This window comes from Hemicordylus capensis, chromosome 4 (genome assembly GCF_027244095.1).
Source record: "Hemicordylus capensis ecotype Gifberg chromosome 4, rHemCap1.1.pri, whole genome shotgun sequence".
NCBI classification, from domain to species: Eukaryota; Metazoa; Chordata; class Lepidosauria; order Squamata; family Cordylidae; genus Hemicordylus; species Hemicordylus capensis.
The window spans coordinates 67,450,793-67,477,613 of NC_069660.1; the positions used below are offsets into that span (position 1 = coordinate 67,450,793).

Consider the following 26,821-nt stretch of genomic DNA (forward strand, 5'->3'; position numbering starts at 1 on the left):
CCTCCCTGCCGCCCCGTTGTCCTCCTCTTCCAGATATGACTGGAAGTTGCTGATGCGCCTGCACGTGCAGGCTGGCACATCAGCAACTTCCGGTCATATCCGGAAGAGGAGGGCAATGGGGCGGCAGAGAGGTACGCTGCCACACCGATGGGCTGCTAAAAAAACAGATGCCGGTGGGGGAATGGCTGCGGGAGGGGTAAGTGCACCCTCCTCTTGTTCTTAAAGGGAGACACACACCCCCCGCTGCCTTTGAACCGGTTTGGAGCCCCATAAAGGGTCTCTGAACCTAGGTGGCCAGATTTGGCTTTTTAAAAGCCAAATTCTGGCTTATGGCCCATTTTACCCACGAGTATAACCCTTAGGTTCTGGCAACTCTGCTCTGAACTAGTTCCGTGCACATCCCTAGACTTGGCTACTGGAGCAATGAAGGAGGCCAGGTCTACCCAGGGCCTCCTGTGTGCAACAGGTAGATCTGGTCTCCCATGCCTGGGCAACCCTATTTACTAGTATAAAGGTGGTCAGGTCTACCTGTCAGCTTTCTGCATTGGACTGGTAGTCCTGGCAGGGGCGTAGCTGGGGGAGAGGGGGCCCATGTTCATCTCTCTCTCTGGCAGCCCCCCAGAGTGAGGGAGATAATGAAGAAAATAGGGAGGGAGGGAGCTGGGGGCCCGTGTTCTTTGAACCCTTTTGCTCAGTTATAGCTATGCCCCTGAGTCCTGGTCTCCAGGAGCTGATAGGCTTTGCTGCTGACTTGTGATTGGTATAAAAATCTAACAGTCAATCAGTCAATCAAGTGGGTTAAGTCTGCCTAGTGGCTCACATGTGCGGGTATGCAAATAGCAAATAAATTGCCTTCCTCAAGGACATTCCTCTTTTTCGTAGAAATGAGGACATAGGTAGGCAGCCCTAGATTTCAACCCAGGTCTTCTCAATCAAAGAGGCTGTTCTCACAGCCCCAAGCAGGGTTAGGCTGGTTGTGAGAAGCAGCAGGATCCTTGTGGGTCTCTTTGCTCCCAGCCCTCCTAACCCCCTTAACAAACTCAGCTGTTAGCCGAGGTTAACAATGCTCTTGCACCCTTACCCCGGCTACTGGGTATCATGTGATTCCTTGGGCTGTGTGCAGCCCGAGGGGTCACAGAGACGGGCGCATAGAGCACCCGTCTGATGGGGGAATTCCCAATGCAACGCACATGCTGAGCACTACACTGAGGGATGCCTAGAGGCCAGAACAACAAGTTCTGGCCCCAGATCATGCCTCCCTGCTCTGTGCTTCATGCAGCTGAATGGAGCAGGGCTTTCCATGTGGGCACATGGGAGGCACACTGATGAAGGAAAGTTTGGCCATCTAGGGGGAAGGTACGTTAAGTGCAGCCTTTCCCCCTGCGCCCGCCCAGGACAATCGTGTGACTCGCCCCAAAGTCTACTACCCTACACCAGCTCTGATAGCACACCATCCTACCCTGTAGCCACTGCTCCTTGCTGCTGCTGAAAAGATGAAAGTGCCTTGGCTGCATACAGCTTATTTAGGGTGACCAGATGCAAAGGAAGCCTGCACTCTGAATATTATATTGAAGAGGGAATTTCAGTAGGTGTCTCTCTTTCACCCATATATGACAAGCCACATCTGCCAACCTTCTCTCCTTTACATCTAGTCATCCTGTGGGTTCTTTATTATGAGTAGCTAAGGGAGTGTGTGCCCCCTCTTGGCTCTTTGGAGCAGCATCTGTCATAGTGCTAGAGGTGAGTTAACATTCATCATCTTAACCTCTGCCTTATAGGCCGTATTCTAAAATAGCATTGTATATTAGATTAGGTAACTTGCACATGCAAATATTTAATCATGGATCTTTGTAAATGGTAGGCATGTAGATCATTCATAAATTATACAGGCTGATCTGTTTGGTCCCTTTATGATGGATACCAAATACATTCATTTTAGTGATTGAAGGGCTGCATCTGATTTAATGGGATGGTGGCTGATCTAATTCTTGAAACATAGATTGTAGAGGGATCAATGCAGTCATGTGATCAATATTTTTTTTGTTTGTGCAAAGAATATTTGATTATGTGGTAATAACATGATGCCATTTTCATGTTATCACTCTCCATGATTTTGACATAACAGCACATTTGGTTTAGTCAGATTATATCCAAATGTTTCCTACTGCACTTTTCCTGGAGAGAGATGCTCTAAGAAGCTGTATTTCTGGAAAGAAAGATTGGCTCACTAGTACACACTGTGTGGATATTTAAAAATGGGGATAAAAACAGCAGCCAACCTCTTTGCTCTCTATAAATGGTAATCTTGTCTCTTGCCTCAGTTCCCTGTGTAGAGCTTTAACAATCTGGATCTTCTTCTTTCCTCATTGCTAAGAGAGTGTGTGAAAGGGATAAAGATTTCCAATTTCAGCAGCAGGACCTAACTGTTAAGAAGAGCAAAAACCTGGTGAAATCAGTAATTGTTGGTCTAAGGAATTGGTTCTGTCCAGCTGGTTCAGAAAGACATTTATTAGGGCTCAGGGAAAGTGACATTATTAAAGTGAGCATGCTGATTTCAGACAGCTCCCAATTCATCACTCTGACAGTGACAAACACAGCCTGAGGTTAAGCAATTGACTAAAGAGAATTCTCTGGCTTTACATTTTTAATGCTCCCCGCATTTTCTTGGCTGCAGAGGGTTCTATTCAAAGGATCCTCTCCCTTGAATAGAAGAGGGCAGAGCCCAGCCATGAAATATGCTTGGGTTTTGCAAATCAAGTAGGGCCTCTGTCACTCCACCAGCACTAGTTCATTTCTTTTTTAATTATTCCTCAGTCCTTAAAAGATCCTTTTTCTCCATGTTCAAGAAAAACAGGACCATTTGACTCAACTGTGCCGCCTCTGTTTTTCCAGGCTCGTTCATCATTGTCTGCACCAGAATGGAAAGTGGAGGGTCAATTTTAAAAGGCTCCATGCTACAAGCTTTCTTATAGACATCAATAGCTCCCTAATGGAATGTGGACTCTTGTCACTCAAGACCACCCAGGTCTGCTGGCAAGCAAATGTGCTCCAGGTACTCTGTACATTCCCTCCCATGACCAGAGAATCTCGTAGGACCAGATTAAGCGGCTTATTGTCTCTGCCAAAGGCTTCCCTCTCAACAATCCAGTGAAGTTTGGCAGTGCTATTGTAGCTTCGTGCTATCTTCCAGTTGACAGGTATTTGGGCACTGGAGCGGTACAACATGAGAGATGAGGCACAATTCTAAAAGTAAACCATAGTAATGTGCATAAAGTTGCACAGCCGTAAAGACGTGTTCAGTATCATACAGGAAGCCTACTCAGTAGGGTATTGATTGCAGGTTTCTTATGTAGGGCTCTAACAAACCAGAGCCCTCTTTTCTTGCATAAGACTGTTACTTAGCAGGGACTGAAGAATGGTAGCAGAGCAGATGATCTTGTTTTCAGATTGATTTTCCTCTCTCCTGATATAGTCACCAGATACATAGACATATCAGTAAAGGTAGCCAGCAGATGAACCCACTGCAGCCCCCATCTGATGGAACTGCAGTTCCCATCACCCCCCACGCTGCTGCTTTTGCAAGGGGCTGCAGTGCAAAGGGAGTCCTGAAAATATGGTGCGTACATGCAGAGCTGGAGTCAATGGTCAGTCAACTCAGGCATTGGCTGAGAGCCCAGAGCCACCAAAAGCCCCTGGTGATATTAGCAGCCCTACTGAGGGGGTGGCCGGGTTGGGTGGGGGGAGGCAGATGATGACGACTTTAATTATATACAGCTTTTCAGCAAAAGTTCCCAAAGAAGTTTACATAGAGAAATAAAATAAATAAAGATGGATTCCCGTCCCCAAAGGGCTCACAATCTAAAAAGAAACCTAAGACAGACACAAGCAACAGCCACTGGGGATGGGATGTTGGATAGGGCCAGTTGCTCTCCCCCTGCTCAATAAAGAGAAGATGCACATAGATGCATCAATAATAAAAATAGTTTCCCCGAGAAAGAAAATCCAAGGGGGGGTAGATTATTTGTCTTTGAAGAATTCCAGTGGTAGTGGGGTTCCATTAGTTTTCACATGGCAGCTTGCTGAGTCTAGAAAAGTCCCCCTGCTAACTGGGCAAAGAGGCACCTTTTACCGTGGTGATTCTCTTTATTTAGCAGGGGGAGAGTAACTGGCCCTATCCACCCCCAGCACAGTACCTAGAACCAGTGACTGTTGCTAGTGTCTATCTATCTTGTGTTTCTTTTTAGAATGTGAGCCCTTTGGGGACAGGGTTCCATCTTATTTGTTTGTTATTTCTCTGTGTAAACTGCCCTGAGCCATTTTTGGAAGGGCGGTATAGAAATTGAAATAATAATAATAATGGAGATGTTATATAGAGCTCTAATTTTTTGCATCTATGTGTGGAATGAGTTTTGTTCCAGACAGCAGTATCAAGTAAGGATGTGCAAATTGTCTTGAGAGTGAATCAATTTGAATAGAATTTGGTCTATTTAAGTGATCCAAGCTCAAAACTAGTCTGCCCTGTTATCCCGGGCCAAAATAGAACTTGAATTGAATCTCCCCAGATTTGATTCTAATCAATTTGAGATTTGATTTTCCCTTTGCCATTGCCATTGCATCATATCCCATGGGTGACAACTACCAAACTCCAAAGGAATCGGGCAAAGGGGTGATTTTTAAGGAATTTTTGTTTGAAGTGGTTTGAATGAACTGAGTACCCCACTGGCTTGCAGGTTGTGGGGGGGGATCGTTGTCACATGGGTGCCACTAATTCCCTTTTGACCCACAAGCCAGTAGGATACATTCATTTTTTAAGGAATTGTTGAGTTTTTAGACTCTTTGGTGTGTAATGAGTCTTCATAGTGAGATGTATATGCCTAAGGATGTACATGGCAAATCTCACGGTATGGGGCACATCTCACAAGAGTTCTGACAACCCTCGACAAGAGAGAGCAGGCACAGAGGAGGGCTGAGTGGCCGAAAGAGGGGCAGCTTCTGCCAAGGAGGAGCAGGAGTGTGGTGGTGGAAGAGGGAGGGAAGGCCGAAGAAAGAAGCAGAGACATTGAGCAGTGGCATCCTGGCAGCGGCCTAGGTTGGCTCCAACTGCCGGCTTCCATCGCCCTGCTGAGTCTCCTTGTGAGGAGGATGGGAATGCGCACTGAGGGCTGTCCATGCAGGCTGGATGGGAAGTCCTGGCTTGGCCATCCTCCTCATGAGGAGACTCGGTGGGGCATCAGAGGCCGGCGGTTGGAGCTGAGGGAGGGAGGGAGTGAAGGGGAAGGGGGTGGCTGTGAGTGGGGTGGATGAGAATGATTGAGTGGGGGGGGGAGGTCATTGTGAATGGGGTAGCTGACAGTGAGTGAGGGGGAAGGGGTGGGTGAGTGAGTGAGTGAAGGGGAGGGGGGCTGAGAGTGGATAGCTGACACTGAGCAATAAAGCAGGTGCTGTAGTGGGAGGTAAGGAGAGCAATAAAGTCCTAGCAGGAAGATGTTCTGTGCAGGATAAGGTAGTTATGATAAAAAGTCATTATTATTATTATTATTATTATTATTAATAATAATTCGATTTCTATACCGCCCTTCCAAAAATGGCTCAGGGCGGTTTACAAAGAGAAATAAAACAAATAAGATGGCTCCCTGTCCCCAAAGGGCTCACAATCTAAAAAGAAACATAAGATAGACATCAGCAACAGTCACTGGAGGTACTGTGCTGGAGGTGGATAGGGCCAGTTACTCTCCCCCTGCTAAATAAAGAGAATCACCACGGTAAAAGGTGCCTCTTTGCCCAGTTAGCAGGGGTCTAAAGAGTAATGAGTCTTCACTATGAAGACTCATTACACACCAAAGAGTCTAAAAACTCAACAATTTCTTAAAAAATGAATGTATCCTACTGGCTTGTGGGTCAAAAGGGAATTAGTGGCACCCGTGTGACACCAAAGAGTCTAAACCAGTGATTCTCAAACTTGGGTCCTCAGGTGTTATTGGACTTCAACTCCCATAATCCCCAGCCAAAGGCCACTGAGGCTGGGGATTATGGGAGTTGAAGTCCAATAACACCTGAGGACCCAAGTTTGAGAATCCCTGGTCTACAAAATTTCCTTTAAAAAACCCTGAGTACCCCACTGGCTTGTGGGTTGGGGGTAGTTGGCACCCAATGTACACTGCCCCCCAATCCACTTTGGACCACCTTGGTGCTACCCACAGGGGGTAATGGGGCTGCTTTGAATCCCCTTTATTCCCTATGGCAGAAAAAAATAAAAACAAATTCAAAAATTCCTTTTAAAAATCACCCCTTTTGGCATTTGGGTGGTAGTTGCCACATATTGGGGAAGGGAAACAAGCTGTGGAGAATGCAGGGAGGGGAACAACACTAACCTACCTTGATATAAAGAATCAGATTAGAGAATCTACCCTGAGGGCTTAGTTTGAAAGCCACATTCACTTTTGAAATGAAACCTTCCAAAATCATTTATTTATCTAGCAATTTATATATCACCTATCTGGTATAACTCACAGCAGTTTACAATGGAGTAAAACCAGTTAAAACACCTAGAACCAGTTAAAACCAATTAATAATAACAGAACATGCCAGGATGGGTGTGTGGGACATGCCAACATTGAGCTCCACAGAAGCAACTTTTTTGCACCAGTTATATAACACCCCACTCTGATGAGCCATGCTCCCCATCTCCCTTGATATAAACGTATGTCATTATTCATCTATTTTTAACTCCAATATATTGCAGGATATGGACGAGTTGAAATCCAGTGCATAGTCCATTGGAGATTGGCAACTTATCTCATAAAGAGTGGAAGAGCAATAAAGAGAGCAGAACCAATCAAAAGGTGGAGAGGTTAGTTAACACAGGGGCTAGTTATGAGCAACAGACTGATTCTTTAGTGTCAGTCCAAATGGAAACCTGACATTTTCAAGTATTCATTCATTCTCTTCCAGTATCAGCTTTTATACAAGGTAACTGGTGGCTTGCAGGCATAGAAATTATACATTATAATAAAAAGGTGTTTTTTTAAAACCCCACAGAGCAAAATAAAAACAGTGTGCGAATGTATATTTAATGATTTGTTCATGATTCGCATTCAGTACGAATACGATGGATATTTATATACTGCTCCTCAACAAAAGTCCCCAAAGTGGTTTACAAACAAACAAACAAACAAATGGCTCCCTATCCCCAAAGGGCTCACAATCTAAAAAAGAAACATAAGATAACTGTTATATTAGATAAAGAAACACCAGCAATAGCCACTGGAGAGATGCCATGCTGGGAATGGATAGGGCCAGTTGCTCTCCCCCTGCTAAATAAAGAGAATCGGTAGTACCATAAGCAAAACTCCAGAAAATGAAGACAGTGGCTTAGAATAATAATTTTCTTGTTCTTTTTAGTGTTTGTTTTTAATTTTTCCTCCTCAATCTAGTGTTTTGTTTCATTAAAGCCAGATTTCCATTTATTTCCAGTTTTCAAATTGAGATTCTTAGGGAAAAGCATGATGACAGAAAGTGGAATTTTAAGAAAGCACTACGCACGCGCGCACACACACACACACACACTTTTCATGGTGTCCTAGTCCTCATACAGTGGAGCTTGTTCCTGATTTAAGGTGTTCTTCTAATACTTTCTGGGCTGGCATCACCATTCATTTAGAGAAGTCACAGGCTGCAAAACTGCAGCTGGAAGCTGAAGACTTGGCTCTCTTTCTGGCCGTATAGCCCATCTTCCAACAGCTTCATTTGTAGAACTTTGCTCTCTGCCAGTCCTTACCTCAGAAAACCCTTTTTACATGCACAGAATAAAAGCAGCAAGGAGATGTATGGAGCTGGCAGTTTGCTCACAAACCTTGCAGACAGGAAGACTCATTAAAGAAGTCTCTCTGGTCATTGTTTCGTGAGCCTTAGAGGAAGCATCAGGGGCCTTATTTAAACCAGGAGTCTGGCAGACAGGTATACAGAAACCTGTCAAACAAAACTGTGGGAGGGCAGGAGTGTGCAGCTGCAGAAGTGGATTAAATGGGCTGTGTGCCTCTGTTTCTTATCTGTGTTGGGACTGCTTTGTGCTAAAGGCAGGGTCCCTCCCTGGCAAGACAAGGTCAGGCTGAAGCAGAGAGAGGATAAAACTAGCGCCTCTGGTTCCCAGGTTACCAGATGGGAGGGATGTAATTTTCATTGCCATGTGGAACTGACTGTTCTGAGGTGCTGAAGGGTTCTTTAATGAATGCGGAGCGGCTGTGTTTGAAGTCGGAAGGTCAGTCAAATATTCCCTGTAACCTTGGAGGGCTTAAGCATGCCCTGAGTGCGAGCCAAGCTATTGAAAAGCAACCATCTCAAACGGGATTTTGGCTTCCCCCTCTTATTTTTCATCTGGTTGAGGTAATTCACAGATTGGAATGCTGCGCTTCAGTGGGAGTAGGGGTGGGGGAAAGCGCAAGCCAATTGGACTCGGTGTGCTTGTGGTTTTGCTTCACAACCTTTGTGCAAACCAAGTCACTAAAATTATTAAGGCTTCACTGGATTCTCTATGACCCTGACACCCAGTGCTGACCTTAGACATTTTTTCACCTGAAAGCAGAAGCTCATTTTCAAAAACAACCCAGAGAGTGTGTTAGGAAAAAATGCCCTCCTCTGGAATTTGCTATTGCTGCCCAAATCAGCAGCTTCAGAGTAAGGCTGGCCCCCTCAGCATAGAGTTGCCATGCCCCTGGAATTCTGGGTTTCACCCGGATTTTAAACATCTCATGCAGATTGCTTAGCTCACCCAGATTTGCCAGGATTTCAGCTTTCATTAAAAAAAAAAAAAAAGCTACTCTCTAGCCCTTGTAGAAGCAGAGTTATGGAGCAAAACGTGCAGTCACTATTCTGCTCAAAAATTATTTTAAATCCAATTTACATAATATGCAAATTAGGCACTCAGATTTGGAAAGCCAAAATGGCAACCCTAGCCATGGCAAAGTGCTTTCCACGTGGCTGACTTTAAACAAGATACAAAAGGCTACATGTGTACATGTTGTGCATACTCAGGCTCTCTCTCCACAACCAGAAACCCTGCAAAAGGCAGAATCCTGATCATATGTCCAGGGGCCACAGACTCGGTTCTTCAGCCCAGTGCACAAAGGCAGGAGGTGAGAACAGCAGGTGTGACCCCACCACCCCACATGTGTTCAGTGAGCACATGATTGTGTACGAAAAGGGTTTAGTTCCACTGTCTCCTGCAGTGCTTGAAGTCATTGAGGAAGTGTTTTGAAAATGTCCAGGATTGTGGTCAGGGGAGGGGAACCTTTGTTCTGTTCACAAAAGCAGCACAAAGGTACACTGTACACATCTCACAGACACAAACTAAGCTTCGAGTAAGCATGCTTCATAGCATCCTCGTCTCTGAGACCAAATGTAAGGGCTGCCTTGCTGGGTCCCACCAAAGGTCAATGTAGTCCTACATTCTTTTTCCCACAGTGGCCAACCGGAAGCTTCTTGAAGCTCACCCGCAGGGCATTAAGACAACAGTTTTCATCTAGTGTTTCTCCCTACCAACTGGTACCGATAGGAGGTTTACCTCTTTACATAAAAGCTCTGTTTAGCTATAATGGCTAAGAGTTGTTGACAGACATAGCACCTAGTCTGCACCCAGTGTTTGTACTCAGGTCCTTCTCTTAAGCTGCAGCTCAGGGCTTTTAGATTATCCAGATGTGTGCTGTACGCTGCACCAAGGAGGTGGCTGGAGGCCCTGGGTGCTGCTTCAGTTGCCAGATAAAATCCTGACAGACCGAATGGTGCTATTGTGTTGCTTACATTCGTGTTCTCCCCTTCCTCCCTGGACTCAGAGTGGCAATATAGGGTCCTTCCAGATGGCAACAAGTTGCAGCACTTGAGAAGTTTCATGCAAGTTCCAAGCACGAGTATACTCTGTTCCCACACCCTACCTCAGGTTCCCATTTTCCTTCCCTGCATGAATTCACGCTCTGTTCAGATGGAGAGCAGGAGCTGCACACAATTTCTGCAGTGCCACTTAGCAACCAGGTCTTGCTTTCTGAGAAGAATTGGTTACTGCTTTTCTCATGAATTTATTTATTTTATTTATTGTTAAATTTATATACCACCTTTCATTAAAACAATCCCAGGGCGGTTCACACAAAGATTAAAACAAGACTATAAAAGTACATAATTTAAAAATTAAGCTAAAATATAAAACATCAATATGACTAAAGAGACTTAAAATAAAAGCATATAATAACCATACACAATACAAAGAAGCAGCAGTAGAGACAATTATATAAAAGCCTGGGTACAAAGCCAAGATGTAACTCGCTGTCTGAAAACTGTGATGGAGACTGAGGAGCGAATAGCCACTGGGGAGGGGAAGGATGCGGGGAAAGGGCTGATTCATCTCATAAAGCAAGAGCTGGCTGACAGGTCGGTAGCACAGCAATGTTGGTTGGGCAGGCCTGAGGTGGTGAATAGCAGGGCAGGTGGATCTGAGGTGGTGAATGGGGGGCTGAGGTGGCAGGGACCTGAGGTGGTGAGTGGTGGGGCCCCTGTGGTGAATGGCAGGGCCTACAGCAGCTCCCTCCCCCAGCGGGGGCCCTGACAGCCTGTGCTCATCACATGTGGCCGCTCATTGATAGATCTGCCCCTGCGTCTTTTGATTCAGAACTCCATTCTTTTCTCAGAAATGGAACCGCACAGCTGTCTGAGACCAGTGAGAGAATTGAGAAAGTCTCTGTGGCATGAGGAAATGACTCAAGTAATTGAGGTTCCAAAAATTTAACATGCAGAGATGGTACCATATCATAATAATGAGGATAGCCCCCCGCAAATATAAATACTTGGAATAAACTAAATAAATCAATACCACTATGTTCCATAACATCTTGACTAGAACCTACCCAAATTAGGAGATAGATTATGAAAGTAATATTATTGGTTAACTGCTGTCACTGGGGAAAGTCCAGGGGGAAGCAGCCCTCTTTCTACTAAAGTCATATGTGTTCAGCTAGCAAACCTTTGTGTTTGTTTTCATTCATCTGTTGCTTCAGGGGTCAGGAACCCTTCAGGCTGGTCACTCTCACTTTGCTGGTCAGCAGAAGACTCTTGGGAAGATGCCACCAGCCAGCTGCACTGATGCTTATATCTTTGTGAACTGATCTTTATTCGATTTCTATACCGCCCTTCCAAAAATGGCTCAGGGCAGTTTACACAGAGAAATTACAAATAAATAAGATGTTGTATTGGTTTTAACCTCTCTTTGTTTTTACTGTATTTTATAGCTGGTGTCTGCTGCTGGGTTTGTTTTTATTGTATTTTTATTGCCGTGCATTAATTTTTCTGTTACCTGCCTTGAATTCAGTTGAAAATGAGGTAGGATCGAAATCTTTAAACAAACAAACAGTTCTCAATAAATAGCTTCATTAGACTAGCAGTATTGTGTGGTTTTTTTTTAGTAAAGTAGTCATCTTCAGCCCCACTCATTGGTAACCATTTCTTGACAACAATCATTGGTACCTAACATCAGGCTCAAACCCATGAGGTTGAGTCTTATTCTCTACCAACTGACCTAGCTGGATTGCTATAGAAACACTAACCAATGGTTAGTAACCATTTGAACAGGGGTGGCCACTGGCCATCCTGAGGCTCTCTGGCAATTTTGGACAACTACTCATCCCCAGCTGCTATAAATCTATTTATTTTAATATGTATTGTTGCTGAGGATGATGGGAGTTTTAGTTCAACAGCAGCTGGAAAGCCTCATTTAGAACTTACATATACAGCAGATATGGTGTGGGAGATAGAAATGTGTGAGTGGCTTTGCAGCAGCAACTGTACCAAAAAAAATAACCCATGAATCAAAGACCGTGTGGTGGAATGACAGAGATGAGGAAGAATCATCAACTGCTTAATTCTGAATGTGAGAGATACTATGGCTCATGAAAGTCTGGAAGTGGCATCCTCTTGATATGTAAGTTTGTGAAGGGATGCACCCTTGCAATAGCACCCAGAGGCAGCCCAAGGTATTGTGGTGCCTGAAGTGAGGCACCAAATGCTGTCTTCCCCCGTGTCCCTGGTGGGACCACCCCCTTTCAAAACTGGCCCTACAAGTTTTGAAAGTTGCATGGGAGACAGGGAGGAGGGAAGGTTGCTAGCAGCCCTCTCCTCATGCACTCCTTGCATGAGGCACTCCTTGCAAAGTTTGCAAGGGTTGATCAGTTCCCCAAGAGCTGCTCTGATGGTGGTAGCAGAGGGGTCTTGCCACCCTACTGGCAATAATCCAATGCCTGAGGCAACCACCTCACATTGCCTCATGAAAGAACTACCCAGCCTGATAGCACTTTCTGAAAAACAAAATGAAACTGTCATTTTTGTTTTGTTTACAATAAGGCAAGCTTTTTAAAAAAACAAATGAGTGTTATACATTTCTGGTAACGTCCTTTTCTTGGGAAGAAAGCAAGGAAAGAAGCTGATCGCTGATGGTATCCTGAAACTCAGTTTGGGGACAACAATCAGAAACTGCCTGCAAGACAATTCTATTGTTTTTATGATATTTATGGTATTCACCATTTTAACCTGTTTGATGTCCTGAGAGTTTTATATTAAACTCTGGTCTGTAAATTATTTATATAAACAAATAACATTATTTTCAAGAGAGTTTTGATAAGAATAAGGGTGTGGTTCTAAATTGTAGATGTAAGGAACCATCCATATTCTAGAAGTGGAAGCTAAGAATAATTTTAATCAGAAAACCTGTGGCTGCCTTTTTATTTACAGTCTGAAGCAGTGTTTCCTCTAACAGAGATTCCAGTTGTTGTTTACTACAGCTCCCAGAGTCCTCAGCTCAGCTGCAATGGTTTTTGCTTGGGGATTATGTGAGTTGTAGTCCATAACATCTGGGAATCCGTTAGAGGGAACATTGATCTGAGGTATCATTCAGTCTAAGATGCCAACAAGGGATAAAGAGTCCTTTCCAAAAAAAACAAAAACAAAACCCAGTTTCTTTTTTTCACCTTACTCTGTGTAGATTTCCTTTGGATGCTGCTGTTCCTTGCCTGTCCTAGGGGATGCCCCAGTTCACTTTTGCTTGTTTCTGTGGGCTCCATGGCTTCTGCAACATGAAGAGAAAAAAGGAAGAGGCTAGTACGGAGCAGGAAACGGCAGTCTGAGATGAAAAGGCTTCTTCTTGGTGCATCACCTTAACACATTCTGTTGAGCGGGAGGAGCACTGTTTCTGCACTTGGTATGAAATTGTTACTCTTTGCAGCTTCCTTTCATGGACCTCCCTTTCCTAAAAACCCACCATGAGAGAGAGAGAGAGAGAGAGAGAGAGAGAGAGAGAGAGAGAGAGAGAGAGGTGTCAATGAAGAGGTAGGAGGGAGTCAAAAGATCTCTCTCCCTCCAGTCTGGTTCCATGTTCTCAGCAGAGCTGCTGCCTCTCCTTTCAGCTCCCCCACAGAGTCTGATGGATTAGCTCAGGAAGGTACACTGGCAGGAAGAGATGAACCCACTATGTGAATGATAGCCTCTCTCATCAATGTCGGCAGTGGGAAGAGGAGAATGCGGAAGACGTTAATCTGCTTTATTACATTTATTTCTGTCTCCCTATTTTACTTCCCTAGAGACTTTGCAGGCCCAGAAAAGAAAAGAAAAATCTTTGCAAATAGCAATGTTACTCAAGATCTAGAAGATGGCCGGGTAAAACGGCAATTCTGCAGCATTTCCGATTTTGAATCGTCCTGAGCCTAAGAGATGTGGGTATTCTTGACTCAAAATATTCTGTTGCTTTGTTGAGGTACAGATTTATTGATTGATTTATTGTAAGAAAGCTGCTTTCATTGCCAAAGTCATTTCAGGCACAGTCAGGCTATGCTCTCGCACGGCATCAAGCCAACAGCAAGCTCTTGTTCTAGGTTTCAATTGTTTTATTGCTGCTCCTGCAACGCAGAAAGAAGCATACATTTATATAGCATCTCTTGAGCTAGTGTCTGTGCCTCTAAGACGTTTTTGCCACCCATCAATCTGGGCACTTCAATCTGGAGCTTGGGGGTGGGGCCGGTAGCTCAATGAGGTCACTCATTGCCTGATGAAGCACCTGCAGTTTTGTGAAGGCCCCTCTGGGCCAACAGGAAGTATCTCCTCCTGTGTGGAGTAGCAGGAAAAAATGTAAGAAGCAACAGGCCTTAAAACACAACGGTCCTTGATTGATACAACATGAAAGATGAAGTTCTGCCAAAGCTCCACCCACAGCTACTGCTCCCAAAACTATATGAGCTCCTAACCCTCTCCTGTGGGAAGAATGCTATAGGGGAAAATGCACATAGCAGTCACCAGGCTCATCCGTTGAGCACTCTTTCCAATCTAGGTCAACAAAATAGGGCTTTAACATTGCCCTCCCCCCCTTGTTGGTTATGTCCAGCAATTCTATCCTATGAATGGGGCAAACCTAGTTAAGTTACACCATCATGAGATTTTGCCCCAGCACTACAGCCTGGGTATATTACAGTGCTAAGGCACAGTGGCGCAGCGGGGAAATGCTTGACTAACAAGCAGAAGGTTGCCGGTTTGAATCCCCACTGCTGCTATATTGGGCAGCTGCAATATAGGAAGATGCTGAAAGGCATCATCTCCTACTGCATGGGAGGACGCAATGGTAAACCCCTCCTGTATTGTACCAAAAGAAAACCACAGGGCTCTGTGGGCGCCAGGAGTCAAAATCGACTTGACGGCACACTTTAACTTTTACTTTAAGGCACTTTATAAGGTGAATTCTTAGTTCACATGAAGAATTGCCTAGCAGCTGCTGGCTTTCCACAAGCTCCAGCAGGTTCAGGAACCAGTTTGTCAGAAAGCTTGAGACTGCCAATAACTGTAATACTCAAAGATACTTGGTTATACCATGAGGCCATAATGTGATGGATGTACATAGCATTCCTCCTCCTCCTAAGTTAACACTGGAGGAACCTGGCCCTGGAAGCAAAGGATGAGCTGACTTAGGAAGGCAAGTCCTTCCCCAACTGCTCAACTCGCTTAACCTTTCCAATTTCCCCATCTCTGCCAAGAGAACAGATCTGCACCCAAACAGCAACTCTACCCAAGCTGGAGACCTGATCTCCTTTCAGGAGGAGAACTTACTAGTTTGGCTGTCTGCCAAGAACTACACAGTGATTGCTTTATTTTCTCATCACAAAGGGGTCATATGAAATCTCTGTCCAGCAAAGATGACCAACAATGAACCTACATATGATGTCATCCCAAGGGAGGGTATGTTGTAAAGAAAGATGAGAGACTAAGGCAGATTTTAATTAATCTTTGTCAGGTACTAAGGGATGGCGTTGCCGTAGGAGATGGCTGAGTGGCTTCAAACCTTTAACTCTAAAGAGCAGTAGAGTATTGGGCCAAAGCCACAGTGAAGATTCATCTGGCATTCAATCGTCATTCTCACTTAATCAGTTTGAAAGGTTCACCGGAGAAGTCTTTTCTTATTGCCATGGAGCTGAAAGAAGACACACCAGTCTCTGACTAGTTCAAATACACACAAAATGAACGCTAGGAAAGTAACTTAACTCAGCTAACAATTGAGTTACCCTGGTTCAGTATGTATGTCACAGAAAAGAGTGGCCTTACTGAAATCAGGGATAGTAGTAAGGGGGCCAGTGGTAAGGGGTGAAGTAGTAGTATATTACTAAAGGTAAAGTGTGCTGTCAAGTCAATTTCAACTCCTGGCACCCACAGAGTCCTGTGGTTTTCTTTTGGTAGAATACAAGAGGAGTTTACCATTGCCACCTCCCTCACAGTATGAGATGTATTGCTGCTGCCCGATATAGTAGCAGCAGGGATTCGAATCGGCAACCTTCTGCTTGTTAGTCAAGCACTTCCCCGCTGCGCCACTTAAGGTGACATAGTATATTACTACTTCGCCACTTTTACCACTGTGCCCCTGGTGGCGCAGTGGTAAAACTGCCACCCTATAACCAGAAGGTTTCAAGTTCTATCCTGACCAAGGGGCTCAAGGTTGACTCAGCCTTCCATCCTTCCGAGGTCGGTAAAATGAGTACCCAGAATGTTGGGGGCAATATGCTAAATCATTGTAAACCGCTTAGAGAGCTTCCAGCTATAGAGCGGTATATAAATGTAAGTGCTATTGCTATTGCTATAGTAAACCCCCAGAACTCAATGGGATATACTTCTGACTATACCCATGTAGAATCAGGGTGTAATGCTTTCAGATCACTCAAAGCATACTTCAGCCACATTTTAGCCATTTAACAAAAATTGTGCAAGTCCCATCTTCACATAATAGGTGGCGGAATAACCAGGCTGCTTAAAATTTTTTTAAAAAACCTTTAAAAAAAGATTAACATAAGAACAGCCCTGCCGGATCAGGTCCAAGGCCTATCGAGTCCAGCATCCTGTTTCACACAGTGGCCCACCAGATGCCTCTGAGAAGCCCACAAGTAAGAGCTGAGGACATTCCCTCTCTCCTGCTGTTACTCCCCTGCAACTGGTATTTAGAGGCATCTTACCTCTGAAGATGGAGGTGGACCACAGCCTTCAGACTAGTAGCCATTGATAGACCTGTCCTCTATAAATTTATATAAACCCCTCTTAAAGCCATCCAGGTTGCATCTTGTGGCAGAGAATTCCATAGGTTAAATATGCATTGTGTGAAAAAGTCCTTCCTTTTGTCAGTCCTAAATTTCTTACAACCAACAAGCCATATAAATACAAATGATATCTATATGAACATAAAACATCAAATAATCTTCAAATAAATATATAAATATATAGGATTATGTATTTTTCTAAATATGCATGTAATCAGTTATGATACATATATCCATGTGCTTAAAACCAAGGAGTGTGCCATAAACCATTCAAAAATTCTTATATAAGCATGAGGATAAATACTACACATGAAAGATTTTCCCATACATAATAAACATACATATTTCCAGAGGGAATCATACAAATACAATGTCCACTTGATAGACCAATTTGCAAATGTTTGCCACAGAGGAATCTCGTCTCCTTGAACCTGTGAGAGCTTCTCAATAAATTAATTCATAGAGATGGTGGCGGTGTTCCAATCAATCTGAATAAACATGAAGAACTATGCTGTAATAGATGACACCAAAAATGTCCATCCTCCTACATGCAATGAGGTATAAACTTCTTCAAATTCATATGAAGCTCAAGAAGATGATTCCTTGATTCAAGCCATATGATTAGTCCATTGCTAGTTAGTCCTTAAAAGACTGCCCGGATTCTAGTAATTTTCACTTAAGCTTCTTCATGAAGGACTAAAAGGTAAAAATATAACATCATAGGTTCTACAGTAAACAATGTACCAAGTATTTTAAACTTAGGTGAACAGAACAATTCTCATACCTTGTAAGCTCTTTAGTCATTCTTTGTGGTAACACTTTACCTATAATGTATTACTTGAGAGAGAGCTATATATATGTATGTGTGTATGATGAAACACCCTTGAGGCTTCAAATTGCACAATCACGCATCATAAAACCCCTGCGTAGATTGAACCTTAAATAAGTCGTTTTACTCATAAGGAGACCGGAGAAAGGAGCAAAGACCGGAGAATCAGAGCAAAGATTGGAGCAAAGTACGGAGAATTCTTATGCACAAAGAAGCCAAGTTCATCCATAGGTTTAGATCAATAGGGAAAGGAGGTCTGAATTCGCATTTAGATCTGGCATGTTTCCTTTAATATGGGATTTTACTCTTTTCTGTCCTTTTTCAGGAGTTTAGTATTCTGTGTAATGATTTGTCTATCTTCCGTTTGCTTTCATGAGTTAAGAGATCTTACAGATTGTTGATTGTTTTTGTTACCGATCCCCTGGGTTAGATTGGGCTGAGTAGTCTGTCTTTGTTTCTGTTTCTTTTCAAGAGCTTATGTGAGTAGTTGGTCTTTGCTCTGATCCCTTGACTGAATAAGCTTGATGTCTTATTTGTGGTCTCCTTATGAGTAAAATGACATCTCACTGATTGTGAGAATCGCCTTAGTGTGTGGCAGCTGTGAAAAAGGCCAATTCCATGCTTGGAATCATTAGGAAAGGGACTGGAAAGAAAACTGCTAATATTATAATGCCCTTATACAAACCTACGGTGTGGCCACATTTGGAGCATTGTGTATAGTTTACCATGTCCTAAGAGCTCGCTCTGTTAACCTCGGCTAAGGGGAGGGATATTTAGGATGGCTAGTTGCTGGGAGCTGTGCGGCTCCCGTTGCAGCACACGATCTCCCAAAAGCAGGCTAGGCTCCCTTAACCCGCTTTTGGGTGAGCGTGAGAATCACCTGAGTCAACACTCTCAATGAGCTGTCCACCACGACCCTAAGATCCCTCTCCCGACAGCTCAGACCCCATCAGTGTATATGTTAAGTTGGGTTTTTTTGCCCCAATATGCATCACTTTACACTTGCTTACACTGAACTACATTGGCCATTTTGTTGCTCATTCCCCAATTCGGAGACATCCTTTTGGAGCTCCACACAACCTCTTTTGGATTTCACTACCCTAAATAGTTTGGTGTTATCTGCAAATTTGGCCACCTTGCTCTTTACTCCAACTTCTAGATTTGTAAAAGGCACTGGTCCCAATACATATCCCTGGGAGACCCCACTTCTTCCCTCCATTTAAAGAACTGTCCATTTATACCTACCCTCTGTTTCCTGTCCTTCAAGTTACCAATCCACACATGAATCTGTCCCTTTATCCCATGACGTCTAAGTTTTCTCAAGAGTCTTTGATAAGGAACTTTTATCAAAAGCTTTTTGAATGTCCAGGTATACTATGTTTCTGTTCTCTTCATTTGGGCAGGCCTTCCTATTTATGAAGGAATTCTTTTTCCCCTTTATAGCTTCCTTGTCTTTACTTGTTAGCCATGCTGGCATCCTTTTGGACTAGGTGGTACCTTTCCTCCTTATTGATATACATTCTGACTGGGCTTCTGCAATTGTGGTTTTAAATAAACTCCATGGATTTTGGAGTGAAATGATTCTCCTGATTTTCCCTTTCAGTTTCCTTTTCACCAAACTTCTCCTTTTAGAGAAGTTTCCTCTTCTGAAATTCAAAGTGACTGTGTTAGACTTCCTTGGTGATTGTCTCCTCGTATGTATGCCGGATTTGATCGCACGATGGAATCCCTAAAGGTTCCATGACACTCACATCTTGCACCAGGTCCTGGGCACCATTCACAATTAAGTCCAGATTTTCCCCAGAGCTTATTGATAGCCAGTGTATTTATAGGAGTAACATGGTCTCCTCAAGATGACTCTGAGACCAACTTGGCTGCTGCATTCTGTACCAACTGCAGTTTCTGGACTACATAAAAAGGCAGCCCCACAGAGAGCACATTGCGGTAGTCAGGTCTGGAGGTTTACCAGCATATGTACCACTGTTCTGAGGTCATTTATCTCAAGAAATGGACACAACAGGTGTATCAGCAAAAGCTGAGTGAAAGCACCTCTTGCCACTGCCACAATCTGAGACACTAGAGAGAGGTTAGGATCCAGAAGCACTTCCAGACTGCGTACCTGCTCCTTATGGGGAAGTGTGACCCCATCCAGAATTGGCAGATCAAAATTGTCTCCTGAGTTCCAACCCCGCACAACAAATACCTCCATCGTATTTGGATTCAGTAATAGTTGGTTATCCCTCATCCAGCCCATCACTGTCTAGGCAGGCATTTAAGGATGTTATGCCTTCTCCTGGAGCTTTCCCAGACAGCAGGCTTTACCACAGCTTTACTGCAAGTTTGAATTTGTCGCAAAAAGTGGGGTTTTTTTTGCCCTGGACATAAATCAGGCTAGGCTCTATCGCACAACAAAAAACCCGAATCATGTGTGAAGTGCTCCCCAATATCTCGCAAATCTGGCTTATGTGTGAATGTACATTCTCAATTCTGAGCTAAAAGTCTTGCCTGGAAATGCTCCTGATGATGTTGACAAGGAGAAATAGATTTGGCTGTCATCAGCATACTGCACCAAATCTCCAAATGATCTCTCCCAGCGGTTTCATGTAGATGTTGAAAAGCATTGGAGACAGTATAGAGCCCTGCGGGATACCATATCAAAGTTAATGTTTTGAAGAACAACAGTCTCCAATCGACACCATCTAGAATCTGCCCAAGAGGTAGGAGAGGAACCACTGCAAAGCAGTGCCTCCCATTCCCAACTCTCTTAGACAGTCCAGAAAGATACTATGGTTGATAGTATCAAGAGCTGCTGAGAGTTCCAAAAGGACCAATAGTCACACTTGCTCTGTCAATTCCCTATTGGAGATCATCCATCAAGCTGACCAAGGCAATCTCCACACCATAGCCCACCTGAAAACCAGTTTGAAATGGATCTAGATAATCAGTTTCCTCCAAGACTGCCTGGAGCTGGGAGGCCACCAACCTCTCAGTTACCTTGCCCAGCCATGGAAGGTTGGAGACAGGCCTATAGTTGCTTAACTCTGAGGGATCCAATGCAGGCTTCTTCAGAAGAGAAATTACCTCCTTAAGACCGGAAGGCATCCTGCCCTCCCTCAGAGAAGCATTTCTAATACCTACCAGGCCTTCTACAACAACTCCCCTGCCAGATAGTATAAACCATGTCGGGCAAGGGTCAAGAGAACAGATGGCAGGCTGCACTGTTCCAAGCAGCTTATCCACATCATCATGAGTCACAAACCGAAACTGATCCAGCCTAACCACATAAGAGGAGTTGCTGGACACCTCCTCATTAGACTCTGCAATAATTGTGGGATCTGTGTCTAAGGATTTGAGAGATTTTATTCAAAAGAACTGTTTCAGACTTGGCTTTTGTCACATCTAGCACAAATCACACATTTTAATAGTACCTTACATTTTTTTAACCCTGAGAAAGATGTTTTAAAATGGGGAAAGACAAAAAAAAAAAAAAAGGAAAATGCATGGAGTCTGGTGAAACTAGAAAGAGTAGTGGGGAAAGTTGTAACATTTAAATACTGTAACACAGATCTCAAGATTAGCAGTGTGTTGTCCATATAACTATTAGATCCAGAGTGTCTTGAAATGTTTTATTTTGAGAGCAATTGTAGAGTGGAAGTTGTGTGTGTGTTTTTTTAAGTGGGTGATGAGGCTTTCTTTCAAGCTGTGCTTTGTTTTTTCGATATTTTTCAGAGATGGTCCTGCGGAGAGAACTTTCATTGCATCTATTTAAGGTGAAGAACATGTTTGTTAGGCAAGCTGGAAGGGTACAAAAAATGCACAAACTCTAGGAATGAAGCCAAGGAAAGAACAATCACTCAGACTCCTTCTTTAACATCTTCCTGAAGGTCTGCAAGATGAAAACATACAAAATGTACAAAAATGGTCAGCTCATCCAACCTGAGTTTCTCTGCTATGTACTACACATACACAACTACTGCTGGAATTTTAAACTGTGAAATGTGAACTTTTATAATCCACTCACTCCGGTAACACTGGCTTTGGCACTTAAAGATACTTGAACAGTATGACTATCAGGTTTATTACAGGTTATGTGATTGCTGCATTCCAATATTACCCAAAGTAGACATTATTCTTAAAACAACAACAAAACTGTATCCACATATGTTCTTTTTGCACTGAGGTGGATATTAAATGGCTATAAGAAGCACTTTGTTTCTACAGCCTCAGCAGGTAAGAGCTTGGGGGTGGGATGGGCTAGACCAGCACATACATGTTTTCTGGCTGCTCAGGATTGTGTGTAATCACAAGGTAGTTGTGAAGGAATTAAACCAGTGCTCACCACCTCTCACTTTACCCCTACCTACATAGTTCTAATTGCTGTGCCCATCTGATATGCTCTCTGACCGAAACTTTCAAAATTCAGTGCTTGCACAATCAGTTCACTTATGAACTCATAAACAGCCTCAATTTTAAGAGGATGATTGTCTGAGCATTTTCTTGAAAATTCAAGGTGCTTGAGTGTCAAACTTACCCTCTACCCTTGCCCAGCTATTTATTAAAATCATATTCTATATTAATTTCTCTAGCCACAGAAAATACTGTGTGGGCCAAATCTTGCCATATTTATGATTGTAGTCAATGGACGCTCTGCTCATTGGCTGCAATCCTGTACACATTTATATATGCTGTATGCAAAACTGTATGCTGGATTGAGAATGTGTCTGATTTATGGGAAGTCTGGATATCTACACCATCTATTTACTGAATGTACCTGTAGTCAATCCGCACAGTCACCTCTTAAAACATGAGTAACCAAAGGGTTATATCACTTGTGTATATAAGCCACTAATGATTCAACTAAAGTCTAGTATATATCTATAGATTTATATATTTATCTTCATTCAAATATAGTCTAGGTTTACTCAGAAGTAGTTATGCTGGGATCTATTTAGTGCACACCAGTTTATTTTGGAGTGTGCTATGTTCTCAAAAAATATGATGAATCTAGACATGGGACTCAATAAAACCTAAGGATCTAACTTCCTGGATAGATACACAGTGGACCTAATAAGCCCTGGAATGTCTCCTTAACTATCAGCTACATAAAAACAGGCCTTGCCACAGGGCTGAGAACTTGCTGAGAGACATAAGGAGGCATAGACATAAGGAGGACATACAGACATAAGGAGGATTCTTTCTTCCTTTGCTTATACGACTCTAAGCAAGTTCCTCTTCTGGGAACAATAATACTGACAGCTTTGGTTATAACAGTAATATTGTATGTATGAAGGTGCTATACAGAAGCTAAGTGTTATTGATAAGCACATGCTTCAGTCCCTCCCTTTGCACAAACCACTTAAATAGGTATTTGGTTCAGCTGTAGTCTATCACAGCCTAATCCTCTGCATGGTTACCTGGAATAAGTCTCCCCGAGTTCAGTGGGACTTATTCTCAAGAAAGTGAGCATAGGGTTGCAACCTCAGTCAGTGACAGCCCAAGACATCTTTGTGCCTGAGGCAAGGCAAAAAATGCTGCCCCTTTTCCTTTTTTAAAGCTGTGATGTGGAGGTTAGGTAAGGTGGTGGAGGACAGCAGAGGGCATCTTGCCCCAATAATGTGCTCCATGAGGTGACTACCTCAATTCACCTCCACCCCTGGCCTCATTGTTGATTGTGCAATGTTGAAGAGGGATGGAATTAAGCATGCTTCCAAGCTGGTTTCTAGATCAGGGCCTAATTATAGCAGACCATATTAACAGCTACTGTAACTCCATTGGATGTTCAAAACTCTTGCATTTAAAGGCACAGGCATGTCCTTGCAGCCTATGTTTCTTGTCATTCAAGAGCTGAGAAACAAGGTATTGAGCCTCTCTAAACAGCCATTTTCAGGTAGCCACCTGTATTCATTTAGTAGATTAGGACTAGGAACCTGACACATCTGGCCCATATTTTTTGGGGAATATCACAGGGGAACGCTATAACCCTGGATACCAGAATTGGTAGGAAATATGGTATTTAGAGAGACTGAAAGAGCAGATGAAGGCATTGTCAAAGCAACGACAGCAATGTGAGAAGCAAAGAAGGGTGGTGGTTCATAGGATAGATAAGCTGTGCCAGAAACGTAACTTTGCTTTGGCCTTGATGCTTTTGGAAAGCTGTTCCTCTGAAGTGTTTATGCTTCCATATGATTACATCTTATTCCAAAGGATGTCCTGTTTCAGAAACAACTTCCAGTGGGGTGGCTGTCTTAGTCTGTTGCAACAGCCAAGAGGCTTGTGCCACCATAAAGACCTAACACATTTATTGTCGTTCTCGTCCACTAGTTCTGTTGTGAACTGTCACTGTGCTTATCTTATACATTTAAGCTTCATAAACAATACATCTTGTATTTCACAGCCATTTGACCTCGCTATAAACAAAGTTGTTGCTTTTTCATTTTCCTCCATACCTATGTGTACTATGCCTGCCGGGAGTGAGCATAACACTCCCTGCATCTGGTGAAATAGACTGTAGTACATGAAAGTTTATGCAGGAATAAACTGGTTACTCTTTGAGGTAGTATAAGGTACTTAGTTGTTTTGGAAACTTCCTTCTGTTATCATCATAAGTAGGGACTGGAATGAGACTTGTTTTAAATCATCACTGGTATCCCTGTCTCCTGTTTCCCTACTGTGACACACTTGACAACTTTTAGAGCCAATAGGAGCACATGGTGTGATATAATTAACAAGAGACAAGCAGCTGGGGCATACCAGGACAGATCTTGCAGCTGGAAGAAGGATGTCTTAAGGATGTTACTCACATAGCCTCCAAAGTTCCACTCTGCTGCAGAAGATTTCTGTAGATCTCATTGCATGGAAAATTTTGCACCCATCTTGAAGACTGATAATCTTCCATGTTTTGTTTTGTTGGCTCACACTGTATTTTTAAATCTAAAATGTCTCTTCAGGCTTGATTTCATGGGGGAAATCCTTGACACAATGGCATGTGAAAATAGATGTTATGGTGGCTATTTTTAGATCTCATAAATGAGCCTATTGTGCAAAAAGTCCTTGCTTTGCTATGCCACACTGGTTAGTCTAATCTGGATTTCCAGTTCTTGGCAGTAAGGAAATGGGAATCATAGTTGCATCTGAGGGCTGGGGAATACCATGGTAGAATACATCCCTGATGCAAGCTACATTTGTTGCCATTTGTTCTCTGGATTCCATCACATAGGAACCTAAATAGAAATGTTCCTCAGGAGTCTTCCAGCCTCAGTAGCCATAGAAACCAGCTATTTTTATCTATTTTGCATGATATCAATAGATGACTTTTTCTACATTGGATAGATAGTTCAACCCAGCTTCCAGCTAACTGGATGTCCTTAATAAGGCCATGCATTTATGTTGTATAATGTTGTACATCTAAGACAAAACATTAAATGAATTTATAAGCATGCAATGAAATCTGCTAAGTAGATTGTTCACATGCTATTGTATACCCTTTCAGAGAAACAAATATTTGTGAGAATTTTTAGAATAAGCAATTTATAGTATTGATTGTAAAAAATATGTTCCAAGATGCAGGTAGTATTGGCCAGGTTTCTTTGGTATATAAGGTTTCTTCTTCCCTAGGATAACTTTATCAGTGTTTTCTTAATTTTAAATTAAAACTTGTAAGAGAATACAATTGTAAAAGGAAAGAAAACTAGCCAACAATAGATGTTTGGGATTATGTCTGTTTTTGCAGCCTAAAGAAGGCTTTTACAAAGCTGGATATCAGAATTGTATGGTTAATTACCAAGTGCACTTCAAAAAAGGAATAACTATAAATGGAAGGCAGGATGGTTCCCTTAGCACAGGGTTTCCCAGCTTTGAGTCCCCAGATGCTGGACTACAGTTTCCATAATCCCCTTCAGCATTGTGACTAGGGATGACAGGAGTTGTAGTCCAACAATATTTGGGGACCCAAGATTGGGAACCTCTGCCCTAGTGAGTTCTTCAAGCTACTAATATTTTCTAGGATTCATACATTCATAACCACACAATATGATGGTTATAGTAAATCTGCCATATCTGTGTGGAGTATTAACTAGTAACCAAATTTGTTTACATTGCAGGATTGAAAGCATTGTCTCTATGTAACAGATTTATTTTAAATTAAAATCCTATATGTTAGAAACTCTTTTGTCAGAACTTTGGTTGGCCCAAACTCCGGGTAATCCGGATTCACTGTGTATCTTCTACTGAGGCTCCAGAATATTGTATCCCTCTGGAAATGCTACTTCCATTTACTCCTGGTGATCCGGATTCACTGTGTATCTTCTACTGAGGCTCCGGAACATTGATTGTATCCCTCTGGAAATGCTACTTCCATTTACCTATTTATTCAAATGCTTCGGGTGATTCTGTCCATTTAAACAAATAAAGTTGTGCAGTACTGCATAGGTGCATTTGAGCTGCTCGATCACCAAGGCTCTCAAGCTCTAAAACCATATGAAGCTAGTGCTAAGAAAAAATATTATTAGATAAATGGTGCTAAACAAACTAACCTTCATGGACTATATGTGATGCTATTAGAGACATACATATCAAGTGAAGTTCATCAGTATATTGCTAAGAGCTATGGAGATCACCTTGCCAAACTGAATCAAGAGTTGTACATGGTCTGGATTCACACAGAGGAGCTCTATTGACTTAGGAACACAGAGGAGTCCTATTGACTTAGGAAGCCTGCTGAGTTGGTCCTATACATTCCAGCTCTTCTCAGTACTGATGGTGCAGACCATATTACAATCAGATCAGTAAAACTCTCACGGCACAGCTGGTTTTCTTTTAGCACTCAACAGACGGATATCTTTGGGTTGTATGTATTTGAAACTCAGTGACTTCTTCTGCAACAAGGTGGTTTACAAGGTTGTATTATAAATTATAGATGCCTATCATGCCTATATCTTTCACTAAAATACCTGCCTATTGATTGGCCTCCTAACAGATCAATTTCCCTTTCTACCCAATCCCTGATTTAAAAACAGCTAAATCGCTTGCCTTCTGTTCTTTCTTTTGTTTTTGTTGTTTTTAATCTATGCACTTGAAGTAAGCATTTTCTTGCTCTGTGAAAGCATGCTTAGAAGAGCAGATATGTTAACTGCTGTAATAAACAGATTTTATTATTACATCTCAATGCTGTCTACAAATTACATCTGCCACCTTGATGCTGCTGCTTTGTTTACTGCTGAAACAGATGAGCGGAAATATCAGCTACACGCCTAACCTGAACAACTGCATATTTAACCAAGTGAAAGGAACACAAGGGTAGTGCTTTATAATAAAAAACAGAGTGCTGAAGGACAATGGAAAGGGAAGGCAAACGGAGTCATTATGGTGAAAATTGAGCAGTCCACCCTCCTTTCTATTC

At 42.8% G+C, this 26,821-nt stretch overlaps 1 protein-coding gene across 8 annotated transcripts in view; it reads left to right on the plus strand.

Moving 5' to 3' along the window:
• BLACAT1 (BLACAT1 overlapping LEMD1 locus) overlaps positions 1–26,587 on the plus strand; it is a 129,696-nt gene extending 103,109 nt beyond the window's left edge. For 7 of the 8 annotated variants that reach the window (XM_053250532.1, XM_053250537.1, XM_053250534.1 and 4 more), the window contains 3 exons: positions 13,016–13,231; positions 13,611–13,742; positions 21,154–26,587. In XM_053250532.1, coding sequence (XP_053106507.1) covers positions 13,056–13,157 — 102 coding nt within the window. In that variant the 5' untranslated portion in view covers positions 13,016–13,055 and the 3' untranslated portion in view covers positions 13,158–13,231; positions 13,611–13,742; positions 21,154–26,587. Of the gene's footprint in view, positions 1–6,742; positions 6,851–13,015; positions 13,232–13,610; positions 13,743–21,153 lie in introns of all 8 variants that reach the window. The other variant, XM_053250533.1, reaches the window with a different exon arrangement.
• Positions 26,588–26,821: the final 234 nt, after the last annotated feature.